Source organism: Falco punctatus (genome assembly GCF_963210335.1).
Source record: "Falco punctatus genome assembly, chromosome: 7".
NCBI lineage: Eukaryota > Metazoa > Chordata > Aves > Falconiformes > Falconidae > Falco > Falco punctatus.
The window spans coordinates 46,234,154-46,249,839 of NC_137587.1; the positions used below are offsets into that span (position 1 = coordinate 46,234,154).

At 37.4% G+C, this 15,686-nt stretch overlaps 2 protein-coding genes across 2 annotated transcripts in view; one reads left to right on the forward strand and one right to left on the reverse strand.

Moving 5' to 3' along the window:
* The window catches only part of NEMF (nuclear export mediator factor), a 162,394-nt gene that overhangs the window by 40,729 nt on the left and 105,979 nt on the right, over positions 1 to 15,686 (forward strand). The window lies entirely within an intron of this gene.
* Positions 312 to 15,686, reverse strand: part of KLHDC1 (kelch domain containing 1) — a 32,174-nt gene continuing 16,799 nt past the window's right edge. Inside the window, exons 8-13 of the mRNA XM_080397085.1 lie at positions 12,063 to 12,121; positions 7,001 to 7,113; positions 6,187 to 6,259; positions 2,010 to 2,094; positions 1,619 to 1,671; positions 312 to 1,292 (exon numbers count right to left, since the gene is read on the reverse strand). Of these exons, the coding sequence (XP_080253211.1) occupies positions 1,118 to 1,292; positions 1,619 to 1,671; positions 2,010 to 2,094; positions 6,187 to 6,259; positions 7,001 to 7,113; positions 12,063 to 12,121 (558 nt within the window). The 3' untranslated portion in view covers positions 312 to 1,117. The remainder of the gene's footprint in view (positions 1,293 to 1,618; positions 1,672 to 2,009; positions 2,095 to 6,186; positions 6,260 to 7,000; positions 7,114 to 12,062; positions 12,122 to 15,686) is intronic.

Sequence of the window (15,686 nt, forward strand, 5' to 3'; positions counted from 1 at the left end):
CCTGCCCCCCGGGGCCGCTGCCTGGGAGAAAAACCAGGGACCAAGGGGGATTTGCGAGGGTTCTCGTCAGGAGCGAGCCCCGAGAACCGAGAGATGGCAGCTGCTCCGTTAAAAAAAAAAAAACAACAAAAAACCCCCACAAAACAAAACAAAAAAGCCAGGGGCTTAATGCTGCACGTTTAGCGCTGGCTGAATCCCGGCTGGGCTAGGAGGCCAGCACAAAACTGGCCTTCACACACTAGTTTGCTCCAAAGCCTCCCCTCCCCCACAGATCAAGTTTACAGATTGTAAAAAGAATGGGTCAAAACCAGTCCCGCTTCAACTCTAGAAAATTTTAATGACTCTGATCCTTTAACTAAATAATTGAAACTGAAAAATAGCCAAGTACTACATATGCTCTTTTTAAACAATAAATAAACTTTTTTTTTAACAAGAATTAAATATAAACTTTACACATCCAAAATACAATATACAACCTATTTCAAAAAGGACTTGTTGATTACAGAAACATAGTAAAACAGTATTATGAACTGCTCATAAGCTTTCCTACACCAACGGTGATGCTGCCTGTGGCAGGCCTGGATCCAAATCCCACGGAGAGCGCACCGACTTTCCTATGTCGGGCAAGACGTCTGGCTCCTTCGTTTGACTGATGGTCAGGCGACAGAGCCCAGTGGAATCAACCAAGATTCAGTGGTGTTAGCACATAAGTTACCTTTTTCAAGACTGGTGAGTGTGAATCTTCCCAAGATACTGTGTTGGACTAATTTAATATGTTCCGAAAGGCTGATGTGATAAGGCTGTAATAAGATTTTAGACTTAAGCCAATATTTTATCCGATTGGAAACATTCTGTATCATCAAAAAGAATGAATCATATGGACTGTCTCATTAAGACCACAACAGCAGAAGTTAACAATATATACAAATGAACTTTTATCCATTTTCTATAATGCAGAAAACAAAAGAAACTTCCATAAAAAGGATTTCTTTGTTCTCAAACTTCACTTAGAAACTCAACAAACAGTTGTTCTGTAGCATTAGTAAAATTCAACAACAAAAGACTTTGCTGTACACCATACGTAAACCAAAGTGTTCAACAGTTTTGTTACCATTGTTCATATGGTGTTTAGTTGGCTTTGTCTTTCAATTTCAGCTTTTTTCTCTTGCCGGTGCTTAACTGCTGCCCAGAAGGTTATTTTTTTCAGCGCTTGCTGTGATAATTCCGATGGCAAGCACGGTATTTGATACTTTAAGAGAGCTGCGTTCTTACCAATGCAGTCAAGACACAACCTGAAGAAAGAAAGAAGAGGAAAAAAAAGAAAGAAAAGAAAGATAAAGTAAATGGTCTATATCCTAAAGACAAAAAAAGTGACATCTAATAAAAGCTTGTGATGTTCGTTCTATATGTTGAGCTTGCATGTGCAGGACAGAGTACTACATGCCACCAGTGTCTGAACTGCTATGGATCGCCATACATTGCACGTTTCAAATATTTACTGAGGAGGTAATTTTATATTTTACCTGCCTATGCAGAGCGCATGGTTCAAACCTGTGTCTAAAAGCACAGTGCCGTGACAATTTACACTAGACAACTTGTGCCAATAACCTCAACTCACCTGAGCAGCGAATAAGGTTGAGTCTGAAATATCAACAAGTCACTGCAGTGACCCTAATCAACAGAAAAAAAGAACCATTAAAATGACAAACAGCTTCTCAGAAATATCACTATTTTCTAGATTAATGTAATATTTATTACCACAGGTATAATTTAAAAGTGATAATACCTAAATAATTATTTATAAAGAATCTGAATAACAAATTCCTTTTTATGAGCCCAACAAGGGCAGGAAAAAACCCTTCAAAATTACTTTCCAAAAACACCTAAGGTCACATCTTAGAACACGGTATGATATGAACAAACCTGATAATATCACCAATCATATTAACTTTATTTTATTTCAATTTTAGTTATCACAGAGATAGGATTTATTTATTCAGTTTACTGACTGTGTCCATGAAATGCAAGTCATCTTTGCTTCCACCAAACACCATCACTTCTCCTTCTCTTCCAAGGCAGGCTGTATGCCACAATCTAGAAATAAAATTGTGATTAGTGACCAAGGAACAGCAATCAGCTGTGTGTTATCAGCAAAACAAATTTAAAACTTAAATGGTTTTAAGGGTTTCTGAGGAGCAGCAAGTTTACTTGCATGTCAACCTCTTTACCTCACATATTCTCCTCCATTCTTCAAGTTTATTTTCAAAAGACTCTTTTGCTATAAGGACAACTAAAATGGAAAGGTCACTCTTCTAATCCCGTGATTCAATTACTTTACACACAGAGACTTGAAGTCTTACTGGCCTCACTACTCACCCAGAAGAATTTTACAATTTCAAGTAATGTACTTTACAAGTTGCTCTGTGGGCTGCAGAAACAATGAAGCCTGTTCTTCATCAACCTGTGTCTGAAGGCAAACCTTCCATTCTTACAACAGAATGGGGAATAAGCGCCGAGCCCTCAGTGGAACACAGTGCTGATGAGAGCCTCTCCTCTGTCTGGCCATTTATTTGCACAGAGTATGTTGGGCCTTAGTATCTCTGAGGCTCCTGCTTCTTTGTCAAATATTACTGAAATGGGTCAATTGATTCAAAATGTACGTGGGCAGGACAGGCAGCCGTACATGCACAAAGCACAATAATATAACCCTTCTTAGGAAATCAAGGCAAAGACATTATTTAAAAACTCTCCAGACGTAAAAAATAATACCCTAAAATATATTACTAATTTATTTATTTAATATAAAAGGAGAGAGCAATATGACCATTGATCTCATGAGATTTTTGCTGAATGATTACCTTTCATACAGGCCAGTATATTTTTGTCATTATCTGACTTGTCTGTTCTCTAGTTATATATACTTTGTCGTATCTATCACTACTGCAACAAAACGTTACAGTGGAAAATTTTTGGAAAACAAAATAACTACAGAAAACAAGCTTTTGCTAAAAACAGCTTTTAGTTTTGGTTGTGGGTTTTTTTTTTCTTTTAAAATTTTCCACTATTTCTTTAATCATAACTACAATTCTAATGGCTTTAAGTGAGGTTTTTGGTACTGACTCTTATACCTGAACACAAGGATGAGAACTTCAGAACACCAGTTATCCTGTTTCAGTTTTACACTTCCCCCCAAAGATTCCTGGGGATCATTTTCTGTGTGTCAGTTACTTAGATCATGCCCACAAGTTTTGTGTTGTGCATATAAAATACATGGTATTAAAAAGAAAACACAACAAAACCAAAACAAAACCTGACTTGTACAATCTTGCTTTAACAGAGATTCTGCTACTTTAGCAGCCACACCTTGTTAGATTTACTTTTTATTATTAGCAGTTAAAAATCTAGAATTTTTATACCAGTGTATTACCACTGAAGTAAGTATCACAAGATTATCACCACCAGAGCTCTGGCCCTTTAAATCTGCTTAACCAAAATAATATGCACCACTGGAACTTTCATGCAAAAGTAAATTTTCTTTCTTTCTCCATTCATATCAGTAATTATTCACCATTCTCCACAGAGAAAAGGTGGGATACAGTTTAGCCTTCCTCATACCTGTAGATAGATCTGTCTCTGGCTTATCTGCATTATGAAAACTCTGGCCTGGACTTCATCACTGAAGAACACTGGGAAGCCTTTCCTGCCTTGACTTTGTTGACATCCTAGCTTGCAACCTGATGCTTTTTCTACAGACTGACAGAGTTTATGTCCTCTCACAGCTGCTCTAAGTTATCACCTAAACATTCTAATACAGCATGTTATTTAAATCATACAGATGTATAATCTAATAATTGATAACCTTTTTTTACACAGCTTTTCTAACTAGAATAACAGAAATACATTGTAATGAAAACACTGGGAGTCTGTAATTTAAACATACAATTTGTTCAATACTTTAACCTGGCATGCAAAATGTTAGCTAAAGTACAACTGATGGACAGAAAGAAGAAAAGTATGTTCTACCAATACAGAATCAGAGATCTATAACCTGGAAGACAATTTTTCAGAAATCAATTACTAAAAATTAAGGTTGAAGGAAATGATTCTTTACAGAATTTAAGGAGGGAATCACTTTCGCAGAAGCATTAGGAAAACACGTTCATGTATATGTGATATACCACATATTTTTATAAAATAATGGAAATTATAAAAAAGTACACATATACGTGTTATCACCAGTACATTTTAAGTCCTGCTGTGAAGTCATGTGAGTGACAGAACTGATTTAAACCTTTTTCATCTGCACAGATCCAGCAGTAATCCTGTGTAAGTATAGGGATGCAATTATGGTACAACTAAGTACTTCACATTCAAATTAGTTCAGTATAGACCAGCTTTTGGCATGGCTCCTTTTATGCAAGTTTCCAGGACTTCCTGAAAAAGGTTATTGAAGTTTCTCTTTTTAGGGGGAAAAAAAAAAAACCAACAACCCAACTACAGGGGAGGTCTTTTATTTCAATAAAGAATTAGGTCAATGAAAGGCAACTACCATCAGCCTACAAACTGCACACTAAAATCTTCAGATAGTGGAGAACCACAGGACACATTTGGACTTGAGGGAGCTCTGAGACTCTTGTCAGCTTGTGACCCAAAAGCTCTGTTCTTGTAGGAGGGGGTCTGGGCTGTGTGTGCTGTACAGTTCCCAGCAAATTTAGCAGCACCAGCCTCAGGAAGCCTCTTTGGTGATCCTGCTGCAGCAAGGAAGAGACCTTGCTCAATAGCCTCTCTGCCAGCACAGCCAAGTGACAATTCCACTTTGTAGCCCTGTATGGAATCTGCCCTCGGACTGCTGGAAAACCACTTGGGGCTCAAGAGTCACAGGTTCCTCACATCCAGCCCTGCCACCACTGGAGGCACAAATGTTATTCCAGCTTAACTGCAGAGTAAAGGCTGAGCTGCAGCTCCCTAGGCTGCTGCCTGCAGAAAAAGCACATTCTGTCCCTTCCCAATCCTCTTCCATGATGCACCGGTAAAAATAATTACACAAGGTGAGGCAGTCTGCCATTTCAGCAGTTAACTTTTATGAGACCATCCATGTAAAGAACTGAACACCAAGACAGACACGATCCTTGACTGCTAATGATGTGCTTTTCTATTTAAGGCAGTCATCAGTCCCTTCATGTATCAGTTCACTAATTGTAAAAAGACAGAAAATATTCTATGAAGCTAAGGTATAAGTTTATTTGGGCTTGAAGAGTTTGAAATATAAGAAAACAGAAAACTTGATCTACGGTGCTGCTATATTTAAAAGACGCCCTAGAATAGGATAAAACAGGAAGAAAGTTAATTGAGGTAAAGATATTTCAGTAACAGAAAACAGAATGGAAAGCAGGAAGCATGCAAATGCCAGACCAGAATTGTACACTGTGTAAAGGAATGATATAAAATTGTGCTGAGAGTACCTGGGTGATTGTATTGAATGAACTCCATGAAAAACTTATATTTACTATCTACAGCAAATCAATTTAATAGTATTTATATTATAAATGCAAGGAATGCTTCAAACACAGGGAAGGGGAACTGTCTGGAAGAGACAGTACTGTTGCCAGTATGAACAACACACATTCTAGAACCAGGTTGGTTTTGGTTGGCAGTTAAATCCTCGAAATAACAAAACTCTGCAGTCATTTACTGTGCTGCTTAGTACTTCTGCTTAGAAAAAAAAAAGAAAAAAAACAACAAGCAAGAAGGTATTTCATAATACTTTTGAACCCTGAAAGATGCACCAACATTTTCATGGTTGTCCCCCCCAGTGCTTCTAATAATGTATCAACATTAATCAACTTTTATTATTCTTATAGATTATTAGTTCCTCAAAAGTTATGCAAGATACGTTTTCTTATATAAAGTAATTTGGCTATCAAACACCAAGTTAATTGGACACCCAGATCCTTCATTACAAAAACTCTTCTAATGCAAGTAACCATCAACTATAACAAATACAGAAAGTAATAATGCTGTATCAGGTGTGAAGGAACATAAGTTAGTAAAACAAACTATTCAATCATACGGCATTAATCTTCTAAGATATTCTTACAATGTAGTTTAAAAATACTATCCAATAATTTAGAAGTACTTATTTTTTATAAATTCCTTAATTTCAGCAAAATATCTATTTTCGTATACCTAGGCATACTCTTCGGCAAATGGGTAAGTTGTTTCCATCCATTTGTTGTAATGCTGTGAATCCAGCCATCACCTACAATATAAGAACATACATTAGTACTTTTTCGTGGGACAAAGTATTACCTTTTTTATTTATACAAAAAGCTCTGTGTCCTAAGAGCACATATTAAGATAACAGTAACATCATCACTACATTAACTTGCATCTTTTCAGTCTTTGTGATTTAACCATTCAGTCACAGAAAGATCACCACACTGAAATCTGGAATTAAAATACACTTACTTTTTTCCTTTCGGATACACTGAGAAAAATCACCCCCTCTCAGTGGAATATATTTATGACACTCAAAACTATTTTCACTGATTTCACATTTTTTCATGAAAAGAAGTTGCCTCTTCTAGAAAAGGAACTCAGTATAAGATTATCCTACTTCCTATTTAACGTTTTGTACCTGTGATTTGTTATTAATCCAAAAATCTACATTATGTCGACGTTATTATTTGTATCTTCTCCTGCAATTTCTATTGATATCAAATTACACCTTTTTCATATCAAAATGCATCAGACTCTTGCCTTTATTCTTTTTGATGACAGTTTGATGAAAGATTTATTATCATATGTTCTTCTTGTACTATATACTATGTGCTCCTATATTTCTATAAAAATAATAAGATAGCTAGAGAAATACTGAAGCGCCATGAAAATTCTCTAACAAGATTTAGGTCTAAGTAGCCTGAGAAAGACAACAAATGTGCACACTAAATGATGTTAGTGTTAAAGCGTACAATAGAATTATAATCTCTAAATTACTTACTTAAAGGAACATTATCAGAACTTAGTCCACCAAAAAGAAAAAGTCTGTCATCTCCTATCGTAGTCAACGTGTGCCAGGATCGGTCTTTTGGTTTCTCTCCACTGATATTAATTCTTGGTGAAACAAATAAACAAAAACAAATTTTCAATTAATGCTAAAAATTAGCCTGCCAGAAATTTTAATAGTTCACTTAGCTTGTCCTAGAACAAACTTGGATATTTTCCCAGTGAAAAAGCTGCACTCACACAATTTGAATTTACTCTTAAGATGAATGGTGTTAAAATCTAAGTGAAGTAATTTCTTGTAGTAACTGTTCTCTAAACAATCAGTTCTATAAGTATCAAATTTAAGGACAAAAGCATTGATTGTTATTTTGGTTGTTTTCTTAAGATCACTAAAGCTACTACTTAATGTACAACTGAAGGCACTTAGGACAGCAAAGAAAGGACCACATATTCAAATAAACTGCACAATAAATGTAGGTAAACAGACTAAGTTATTTGAGATAAAATTTAATGAATTCTGAGGGTCTAGAGTTTCTCTACTCCTAGGAAAATGATTTTAAATTATGCAAGTGTTGTGGCTTTACCTTTTATCCAAAAGCTACTACCTCTTCAACCACTGTGCCTTTTAACACAATGGTTAAATGGTCACCCAAACTTCTGAGATAAATTTTAGTACAACATGGAATTCCTAAGTAAAAAACAGACTCAGGTTTATTATCCCAAAAATCTGTTCATGTTACAAAAACAGGGATTTGATATTGATTTCATTTTAGTTGCACAGTTAGGTGTGCTCAAGATGAGAAACTGAACAGTAAAGAATCTGAACAGTAAAGAATCTGAACAGTAAAGAATCTGAACAGTAAAGAATCTGAACAGTAAAGAATCTGAACAGTAAAGAATCTGAACAGTAAAGAATCTGAACAGTAAAGAATCTGAACAGTAAAGAATCTGAACAGTAAAGAATCTGAACAGTAAAGAATCTGAACAGTAAAGAATCTGAACATAAGGGATTACCTACAGTAGGTGGCCTGAATCCACAGCATCAGTTTACATATTCAGCTGTCTTAGGAGGATCCCAACAATTAGCAAGAGCAAGAACCTCCAGAGGGCATCAGCCCACCTAGTATCTGGCTACTAAGCAAAAAGACGAACTTCTGTTGCAAAGTACCTGGTTAGATACAAAGAATCTAGGCCACTGCATACTCAGTACATCCTTATTTTGGAAAGATGATGGAAGAAGCCAGTGCAAACACCTTTAAGGCCTCTCGTTGGGTCAGAACGTTAGTCGGAGACTGTCCAGAGGGAGTAAGAAAGGAATATTCAAATCCAGGTAGACTATACCTCTCAAAGAACCAGTTACTTTTTTTTCCCCTCCACTTTCCTGAAGTGAGGCAACTGTAATATACACAGACGTGTGCTCAATCTACAATATGAGCAGCGCAGACAGTCAGCTGTATTTCCTTTGTTATCAATGAAGAGAAACAGGTCCTTGAAAAGCACAACTCTTGATTTATTTTAGATGTCTGCCTTAGCAGCAGTCGTCTCATGCCCAAGAAGTGCCTGTTTCTCTTAAGTGAGCTCAGAGGAAGCCTAGGGTGAGTAATACAGGCATCTGCAGTTCAGTTAAAGGAATTTCACTACTGGTGACTGCTAAGCAGTTCTCCATCTGGAAGCAAAGCCTGAAGAATCATAGCTAATTAAACAGTGATTGCAAAACCGTCCTACTAAATTTGGCACTGAAGTTGAAGCCAAGTCACAATGTTTGAGTTGCTTTGCACAACTCTTGCATGAGAAGCTTCTAAAATTGGCAAAGGGGCAGATCGTGCAGAGATACAAACAGGCTTTGATGTTTAGAAATATAGATATACCAGATACTGATGGCTGATAATGTTTCAATCTTTCATACCCCCAAAAAATCACAGTAAGAGAAAGAACATAATATTGAACATTTTGAGTAACAAGTCAGTGGAGCTCAGGGAAAGCAAGGTAACTTCTGGGTAGTGGCAACTGAAATAAATACTGCAATCTCATGCTGGAAGATATTACTGGATTAGTTAGGTTAATATTATGCAATTCCTTAAGAAATCTACATAAAGTTGCATAAGAAAAAGAAGACATGACTGGTTAATGAGAAGCCATAGGGCTTTAAGTAAAATCATCGTTGCATTTGGAATTTTTCTTTTAGGAGATGTCCAATAAGTGAATCCAAATGTAGGACTGCACAAACCAAGCCCTCTTGGCTGGGAGACATGTACCTTACAGAAGAACCTCAAACACCTGCAGTAAACTTGTCTTGGTCAGCAGCATTCAGACAGCTAAACTTTTTAATCTGTATTAAATCCTTGAGTCTCATTTGGTGATAATTCACATGGGCAATCAAAGGCAATCTCTTTGCAGCTGCAGAACAGCTGAAAATTCTATTATCAAGACGAGAAAGGTTGCATCTTGCCCAGTTTTTAATTCATCATTAGATCAGAAATTTCAGTAGAAAGGAATCTGAAGCTACAGCATAAGGGAAGGCTCCTTGCCAAAAAACACCTAGAGGAGAAAATACCCTGACAGCAAACTAGTCTGAAGTAATTTACCCCTCTGTAAAATTCTGGAATGACACGAGGGCTTATTAGAGGCAGTTTTCAGCTGGAAATGGATTGTCTGGTTAGAATTATTTAAAAGTATTGCTGGTGCTTAAAGAATATAGTTATTTTCTTTACTTCACACTCTTAATATTTAATTTTATTGGTCTCAGCAAGCATTTCTTTGCTATATAAATTTCAGACAAAAAAAAAAAAAAAAAAGAGGAGAGAAAAAACCCCCACCCTCTATCTACTCTGTCTTACTTTACAATGTTTGTGTATGGATTCGTAAGACTTTTGGGACCAAGTTCTTTATATTGGAGATGATCCCTGCAAATGCCCAATTTCTAATACACCCACCACGACTGATTTTACGAAAGGAAGCACATAGCCAGAAATAATTTTCCAAACAATTTGTGCAAAGACAGACTGTAAAGTGGAGTCAAAATGGAAATACTGATTGGACATTGTTCTGAGAGATAGACTGATTTTTGCTCCTTCTGTAACCAGGAGATGAAATCACAAAGAGGTATGTTTGTCCATGCTGACAAGTAGCCTGGTAATACAAGATGAATTTACCACAGTAGATAATTAATAGGCACAACTAAATTATTTGGAGAAAACATCATCTAGTCCTAGGAAGGCACCCTTCCCTGCCCCGCCCCAATGCAGCTGACAAAGGCTCATCTAAATATTCTGCCGTCTGTGATAGTCCATATTTCTCAAGTTTCCCTAAGATCTGTCACTTTAGTAAGGGAAGAACAGTGCTCAGGTATGTAAAGCTTCCTGTAAGATCAGCCTTTGATTAGTTACCCTTCTAGAGATGAATACATACAAATGCTTCACCTCCTGTGAGGTGCAACCACAGCAGCAGACACTCTGCAAAGATTCTTTTTCCCCCTAATTTCTTAAATCTCTCTTTTTAGTCTCTCTTAAATCTCCTTTTTCCCCAGTCTCTCAAAGACTCTTTGCAAAGGTGTTGTAGAATGGCTGGATAGTAGGCTCCTACATTTATAATGATCAGAGTCTATACTAAATCATGGGTAAGTCTTGTGAGTTATTCTTGGATCGCAATATGGAAATAACCGAGTATTGGAACAAACTTCAGTTTTTAGGAATGGCTGCACATAGTATTACTATCCTTAGTGTAACAGGGGGTGTGGGGGGGGTGGGGGGTGTAAATCAGCCTGTTGTACTCAGGTCAAGAGGAGAAAAACTTTTTAAAAACTTCAATATTAGCTTTCAAATGCCAAACAAAAATGAAATGCTGGCTGACAAGGACTTAAGCCAGAACTTTGACACTGACATCCCTCCTTTCAGGACTTGAAATTCCTCTCATTGACTTGTCACTCAACTATCACAAGCTTCCTTTCTAAAAGCAATAAAAAGCAAACCAAAGAGCAGCTGCTCATGCAACAACAAAAAGTAAGCAGCTACAGCAATAATCTGAATAATCAATCCACTCAGAGGTAAAGCTCACAGTCTAAGAGGGACAATGCCATCATTTAGGTAGAACATTTTTAATTTTAAAACAACTAGCAAAGAAAAAGGGGAATTAAGCTGACCAGTTAATAACCACAAATGCCAATTAAAGACATTTTCAAAGGGAAGTTTTCTTGAAAGGACACTGTGCAACTTCTTTGTCCTGCTGCCATCAGCAGCAAGAAAGAATGGATGGAGGATTGTGTTTACCCCCTTGCTTTGCTCTCGGCTCAGGGGGCAGAGACTTGATGCAGGATCAGACCAGCAGTTACAGGCAATTAAAGATGCCCATCATAGCTGCATGAAGCACATGAAGGCCTGGAGCAAGATCAGTACTGACTGGCACATATTCAGGAAAGGTGTATTTCATGGCCTTTTATATGAAACTACTATTAGGTTACCTTGAGAATTGAAACAGAACAGTGGTTATCACCCATTAGTTGCTGTTTACCTGCTGGTTTGTCTATCAGCTAACAATATATCCACTGATTCTACACACGTAGTAGGCACTATCATAAATGCTATACGCAAACAAACAAATCTTAGGAAGTATGCCATATCTGATTGAGTTTAAAATTGAAATATTTAGGTCATGCTTTTACTCGATTTTTTAAAAAATGGTTAAGATGCTTATCTTAGGGACAGGGAGATCTCTCCTCAACCTGTACTATAATGAGCCACATATAGATAGTAAAAACAGTATTCAAAAAGACATCAAAACTAAAATTCCATACAAAAAATTTACCCATCTTGAAAATTAGGATGTTAAATCAGTACATGCTGTGCTTAAAATAGCATCATCAATGCTTTGGTGCAGAACAGAAAAAGCCTAATAACCTCTATCAAATTAAATTAAATTGAAATCACAATATAACAGCTGTTAAAATAGTCCCCAAACCCCCATTCTCCTCTTGGAAAAGCTACAAAACTAGCAATGGAACTATTTAACAATATGTTTCAATCTGCTACATTCAACTTCAAGTGTTACAGAGAAAAACATACCTTCCAGACCAAGTCCAAGTGTCTAAATCCAGGCAGTGCAAATCATTCATTCTAGTTTGCTAAAACAAATAAATAAAATCCCCGTTGTGTTATATTAAGCAAACAATGAGCAAAGTATTTCAGCAGGGCCTTCCCAGGACAGAATATTTTAAGTAACAATATTTTGAAGAAAACTGTACCCATGCGCCTTAAAACAACACTGTATTATATGCCAGATGAAAAGCATTTCTTCTCAAAACCCCCACGCAACTCTCAGAAAACTACCTGTCAGGAATATCTACAGTAATGCAACAGCAGTATGGGGCCAATTTTAGCTGTTAACAGTAGTTTAAAAGTGAAGAACTACGTGATACTCCGATCCTGCAAATGTATTCAATTTTCATCCATAGAATTCATAGCAGGTAATTGTAGAAGGTGTAATACTCCACATACAGTTTCCTCTCATTACTTTTCTTTGCATTCTGATCAGAACTATGCATCCTCTTGCCTGGTCACTTAATCCTTGAAATATTCTTGTAGGTACTGTACTCAGTACATGCCATCCCACAAAAAGTTCATCACATCTGTGTTTTTCTATCTTTTCTGGAATGCAAGTCCTTTCACAAAGTTGTTGCTAGCAACAATGTTTTATAACCCTATGGCATTTGCCATAAAAATAGTAAAAGGTATCATTAAGAACAATGGGAAATCAATACACTTGCATATCTGCCTATCTGTGGAGAAGAAGAAAGTAACTGCCTTAGAAACACAAAGGCAAGGGGAGAATGTAGGGAAGAATTTCTTTGCTTCAGATTGTAGCAGTATTTTCAATGGCTCACAATACACTTGACTGATACTTGTGATTCCCCTAGGCACTACAAAACAATATCTGAGAAGTAGGGAAATATATCTTGCCTTACCTTACAATTTCTTTTCTCCTAGGGTAGTCCATAGATCTATTAGAATAAGCCTTTCTCCAGCTTGCAGATCCTTTGAGGCAGAAACTAGACTTGTCATTTAGATCAGAATAGGAGTAGTTTTACCCCTGAGAACTCAGACAGTTAGTGAGTTTGAGAGACTTTCAAAGCTGTCCATCAGGGCTATGGAAAGTCTCTCAGGGTATTTCAGGAAACAGCAAGGTTTTCAGGATAGCTATGGCCTCCTCTGATCAAGTTTGTGCTAGCCCTTTTCTGTCCCAGGGAAGAGAATGTTAACTAGCATTTTGGCACGCCTTCAGAGAGGCCAATAGGCTGAAGAAAAGGAGAATGTGAGGGCTTTTGTGCATTGCCTGAGAAACTTTATCCCCACAAGATGGTGAATATAACAATAAAGTGTGGTTCAGCTGACGGCTAGTGGAACAGATCCATCTTCCATAACAAGTCTATTTAGTTTCCTGCTCCTTCAGGTGTCTTTGAAGGAGATAAGGAACAAATTATAAAATCAGAAAGCAAAATGCAGTTACTATCTTCTGCTGTACCTGTACACAGCTAGTACTAAAAGTATTTACTCATCTTGGAATAACACAGTTCGATACCGAGGACATCTATTAAAGAAAGGGAAGAAAGAAAGTTGCTGTTATGTTGGAAATAAAGGTTTCAAGAAGATCCTGTTCAAGACCTCCTCGCTGACTTTCCTTTCCTAGGCATTAGGCAGAAGATGGAGTAGTTTTCAGTTTCTTGGTCCCTGGGAAATCAATGTATTATAATCTTTACATTTGCATGGTTCAACAGATTGACAGATGCATAATTACATCAACCTCATCTTGAATTCAAAACACAGCATCAGTTGGACATTTATGTCTAAGACTCAGCTTTAACAAATGAAAATGCCTTTCTACCTGACCCTTAACTGGGGAACTGTAAAGCACACAGTTAGGTTATAGTATTGTCACTTGCAAAGTTTTCTTGCCGTTTTTCATGTATTTCCAAATGCCATCAACTACATTTAATCTTTTAGCTGATAGTCCTAAGATGATTCTTAATTGGCTTAAAAGCATCAAGCCTCACCAAAGGTTCTGCATTTCCCTCTGAGCTACAAAGACTCCTCAGACATCCTACTTAATCTACGGCATGTTCATTTATTTGCAGCCTGGTAAACATTAACCAGGATCTGCTTTATCACAGGATTAGCTTTCTAGCATGATGAAAGGCATTAGGGGTGACATATTTACAGCTCACTGCTGTTATGGTAAATTCTGTGCAGCTCTCCATTCTCAGATTTACAATCAAACAGATATTACAGCTCAAATCTTTCTACGAGAAGGATTGTGGTTCAATGTATCTTCTGATCTTCAGCGACAGAAAGGATAACAGGAAATACAAACATGCATACATTAAGGCATCAGATGTGTGAAGAGCTGCTAGAAAGACTTTTGTTTTAATACTTCATCATTCTTTACATGAAAATTTTCCACTTAAATCAAACATGCGACTTGCACCAACTTTTGGACTAATTTCTCCTTCCTTCCCACTTTCTCCCATTTCTGTTTTTTTCAGGGGCTTACCTGGAGGAACAGAATCCACATAACACTTCTGAGCCTGTTTTCAAATGAATCCTGGTACAATTGATATTGATCACCATCATCTTCTTTTACCAGTTCTAGCTCCAAGTTTGGAAAAAGGTGCCCTTTCCTCCCAGAAAGATGAATAGGAGAAGCCTCATGACACTTCCTGGCCCTTTCTGGTTCCTTGCAGAGCCTTTTCCCTGGGAAGATTTGTATTATGGTGAACTAGAAGGAGAAGGAGGAGCAGAGCAACCCCGTATTTGCTCCTTAATTTATGGAGAAAAGCAAGACTTCATCCTTTGGGGAGAAGTTACTCCTGTTGTCAGGAAATTTAGTGTTTTTCTGATGTCTTTTACCTTTCCTTTCCTGTTTCATAACTTACATTAATTCCTCAAGCCCCACTGAATGTTCCCTAACCTTTGTAAGTCTCCTTCCATTTATTTCTAGGATACAAAGTGAATCAATAATAATCATGAAAGTGAAAATTACACTTGCTGTTCTTCTACAAAATTAAATATAGCTTTCCAAAATTTTACTCTTCTCTTTCATTGTTCCCAAGCGGTTTCACTAAAATTTAGAAAATGGGTATTAAGGGAGCTGATGCTACCTGATGAAGAGAAAAACTTTTCCAGATCAGAGCCTTCTTGTATTTCTGAATCCTGTAGTCAAATAGAAGCCAGAGGGCATGTCCTTTTAGGGCATATCTAATCATGTAACAGCACAGTGGAGAAATGACAAGTGAGTTCCAGTTTACTAATAATGTCACTTGCAGAGGCTGCCTGAGGATCCTAGCTTCAGTAACAAAGCAGTTCAGTTGCAACAGGCACAATGCAGGAACTCTGACTAGCCTGGACACAACACTTAATGCTGTTCTGTTTCTGGGGTGAAGACCTCTGCACCACGCAGACAGCCTTTCCTAACAAAAAGCCAGAGGGAGCAAGGCTCTGAGGGCTGAGGAAGTGTTCAGAAATAAAATGGCAGGCCAGAAGGTCCTGAGCTACATGTTTAATTCTTCACATCTAGGTTTCTTTCTCTCTCACGTCTGCAGGCTTGAGTTCAGCTGCGATTTGCAAGGGCTCATTTATACAGCAGGCACAAAAGAGCAAGTCCATAGCAGAGGCACAGGGCTCACTTGCATGGCT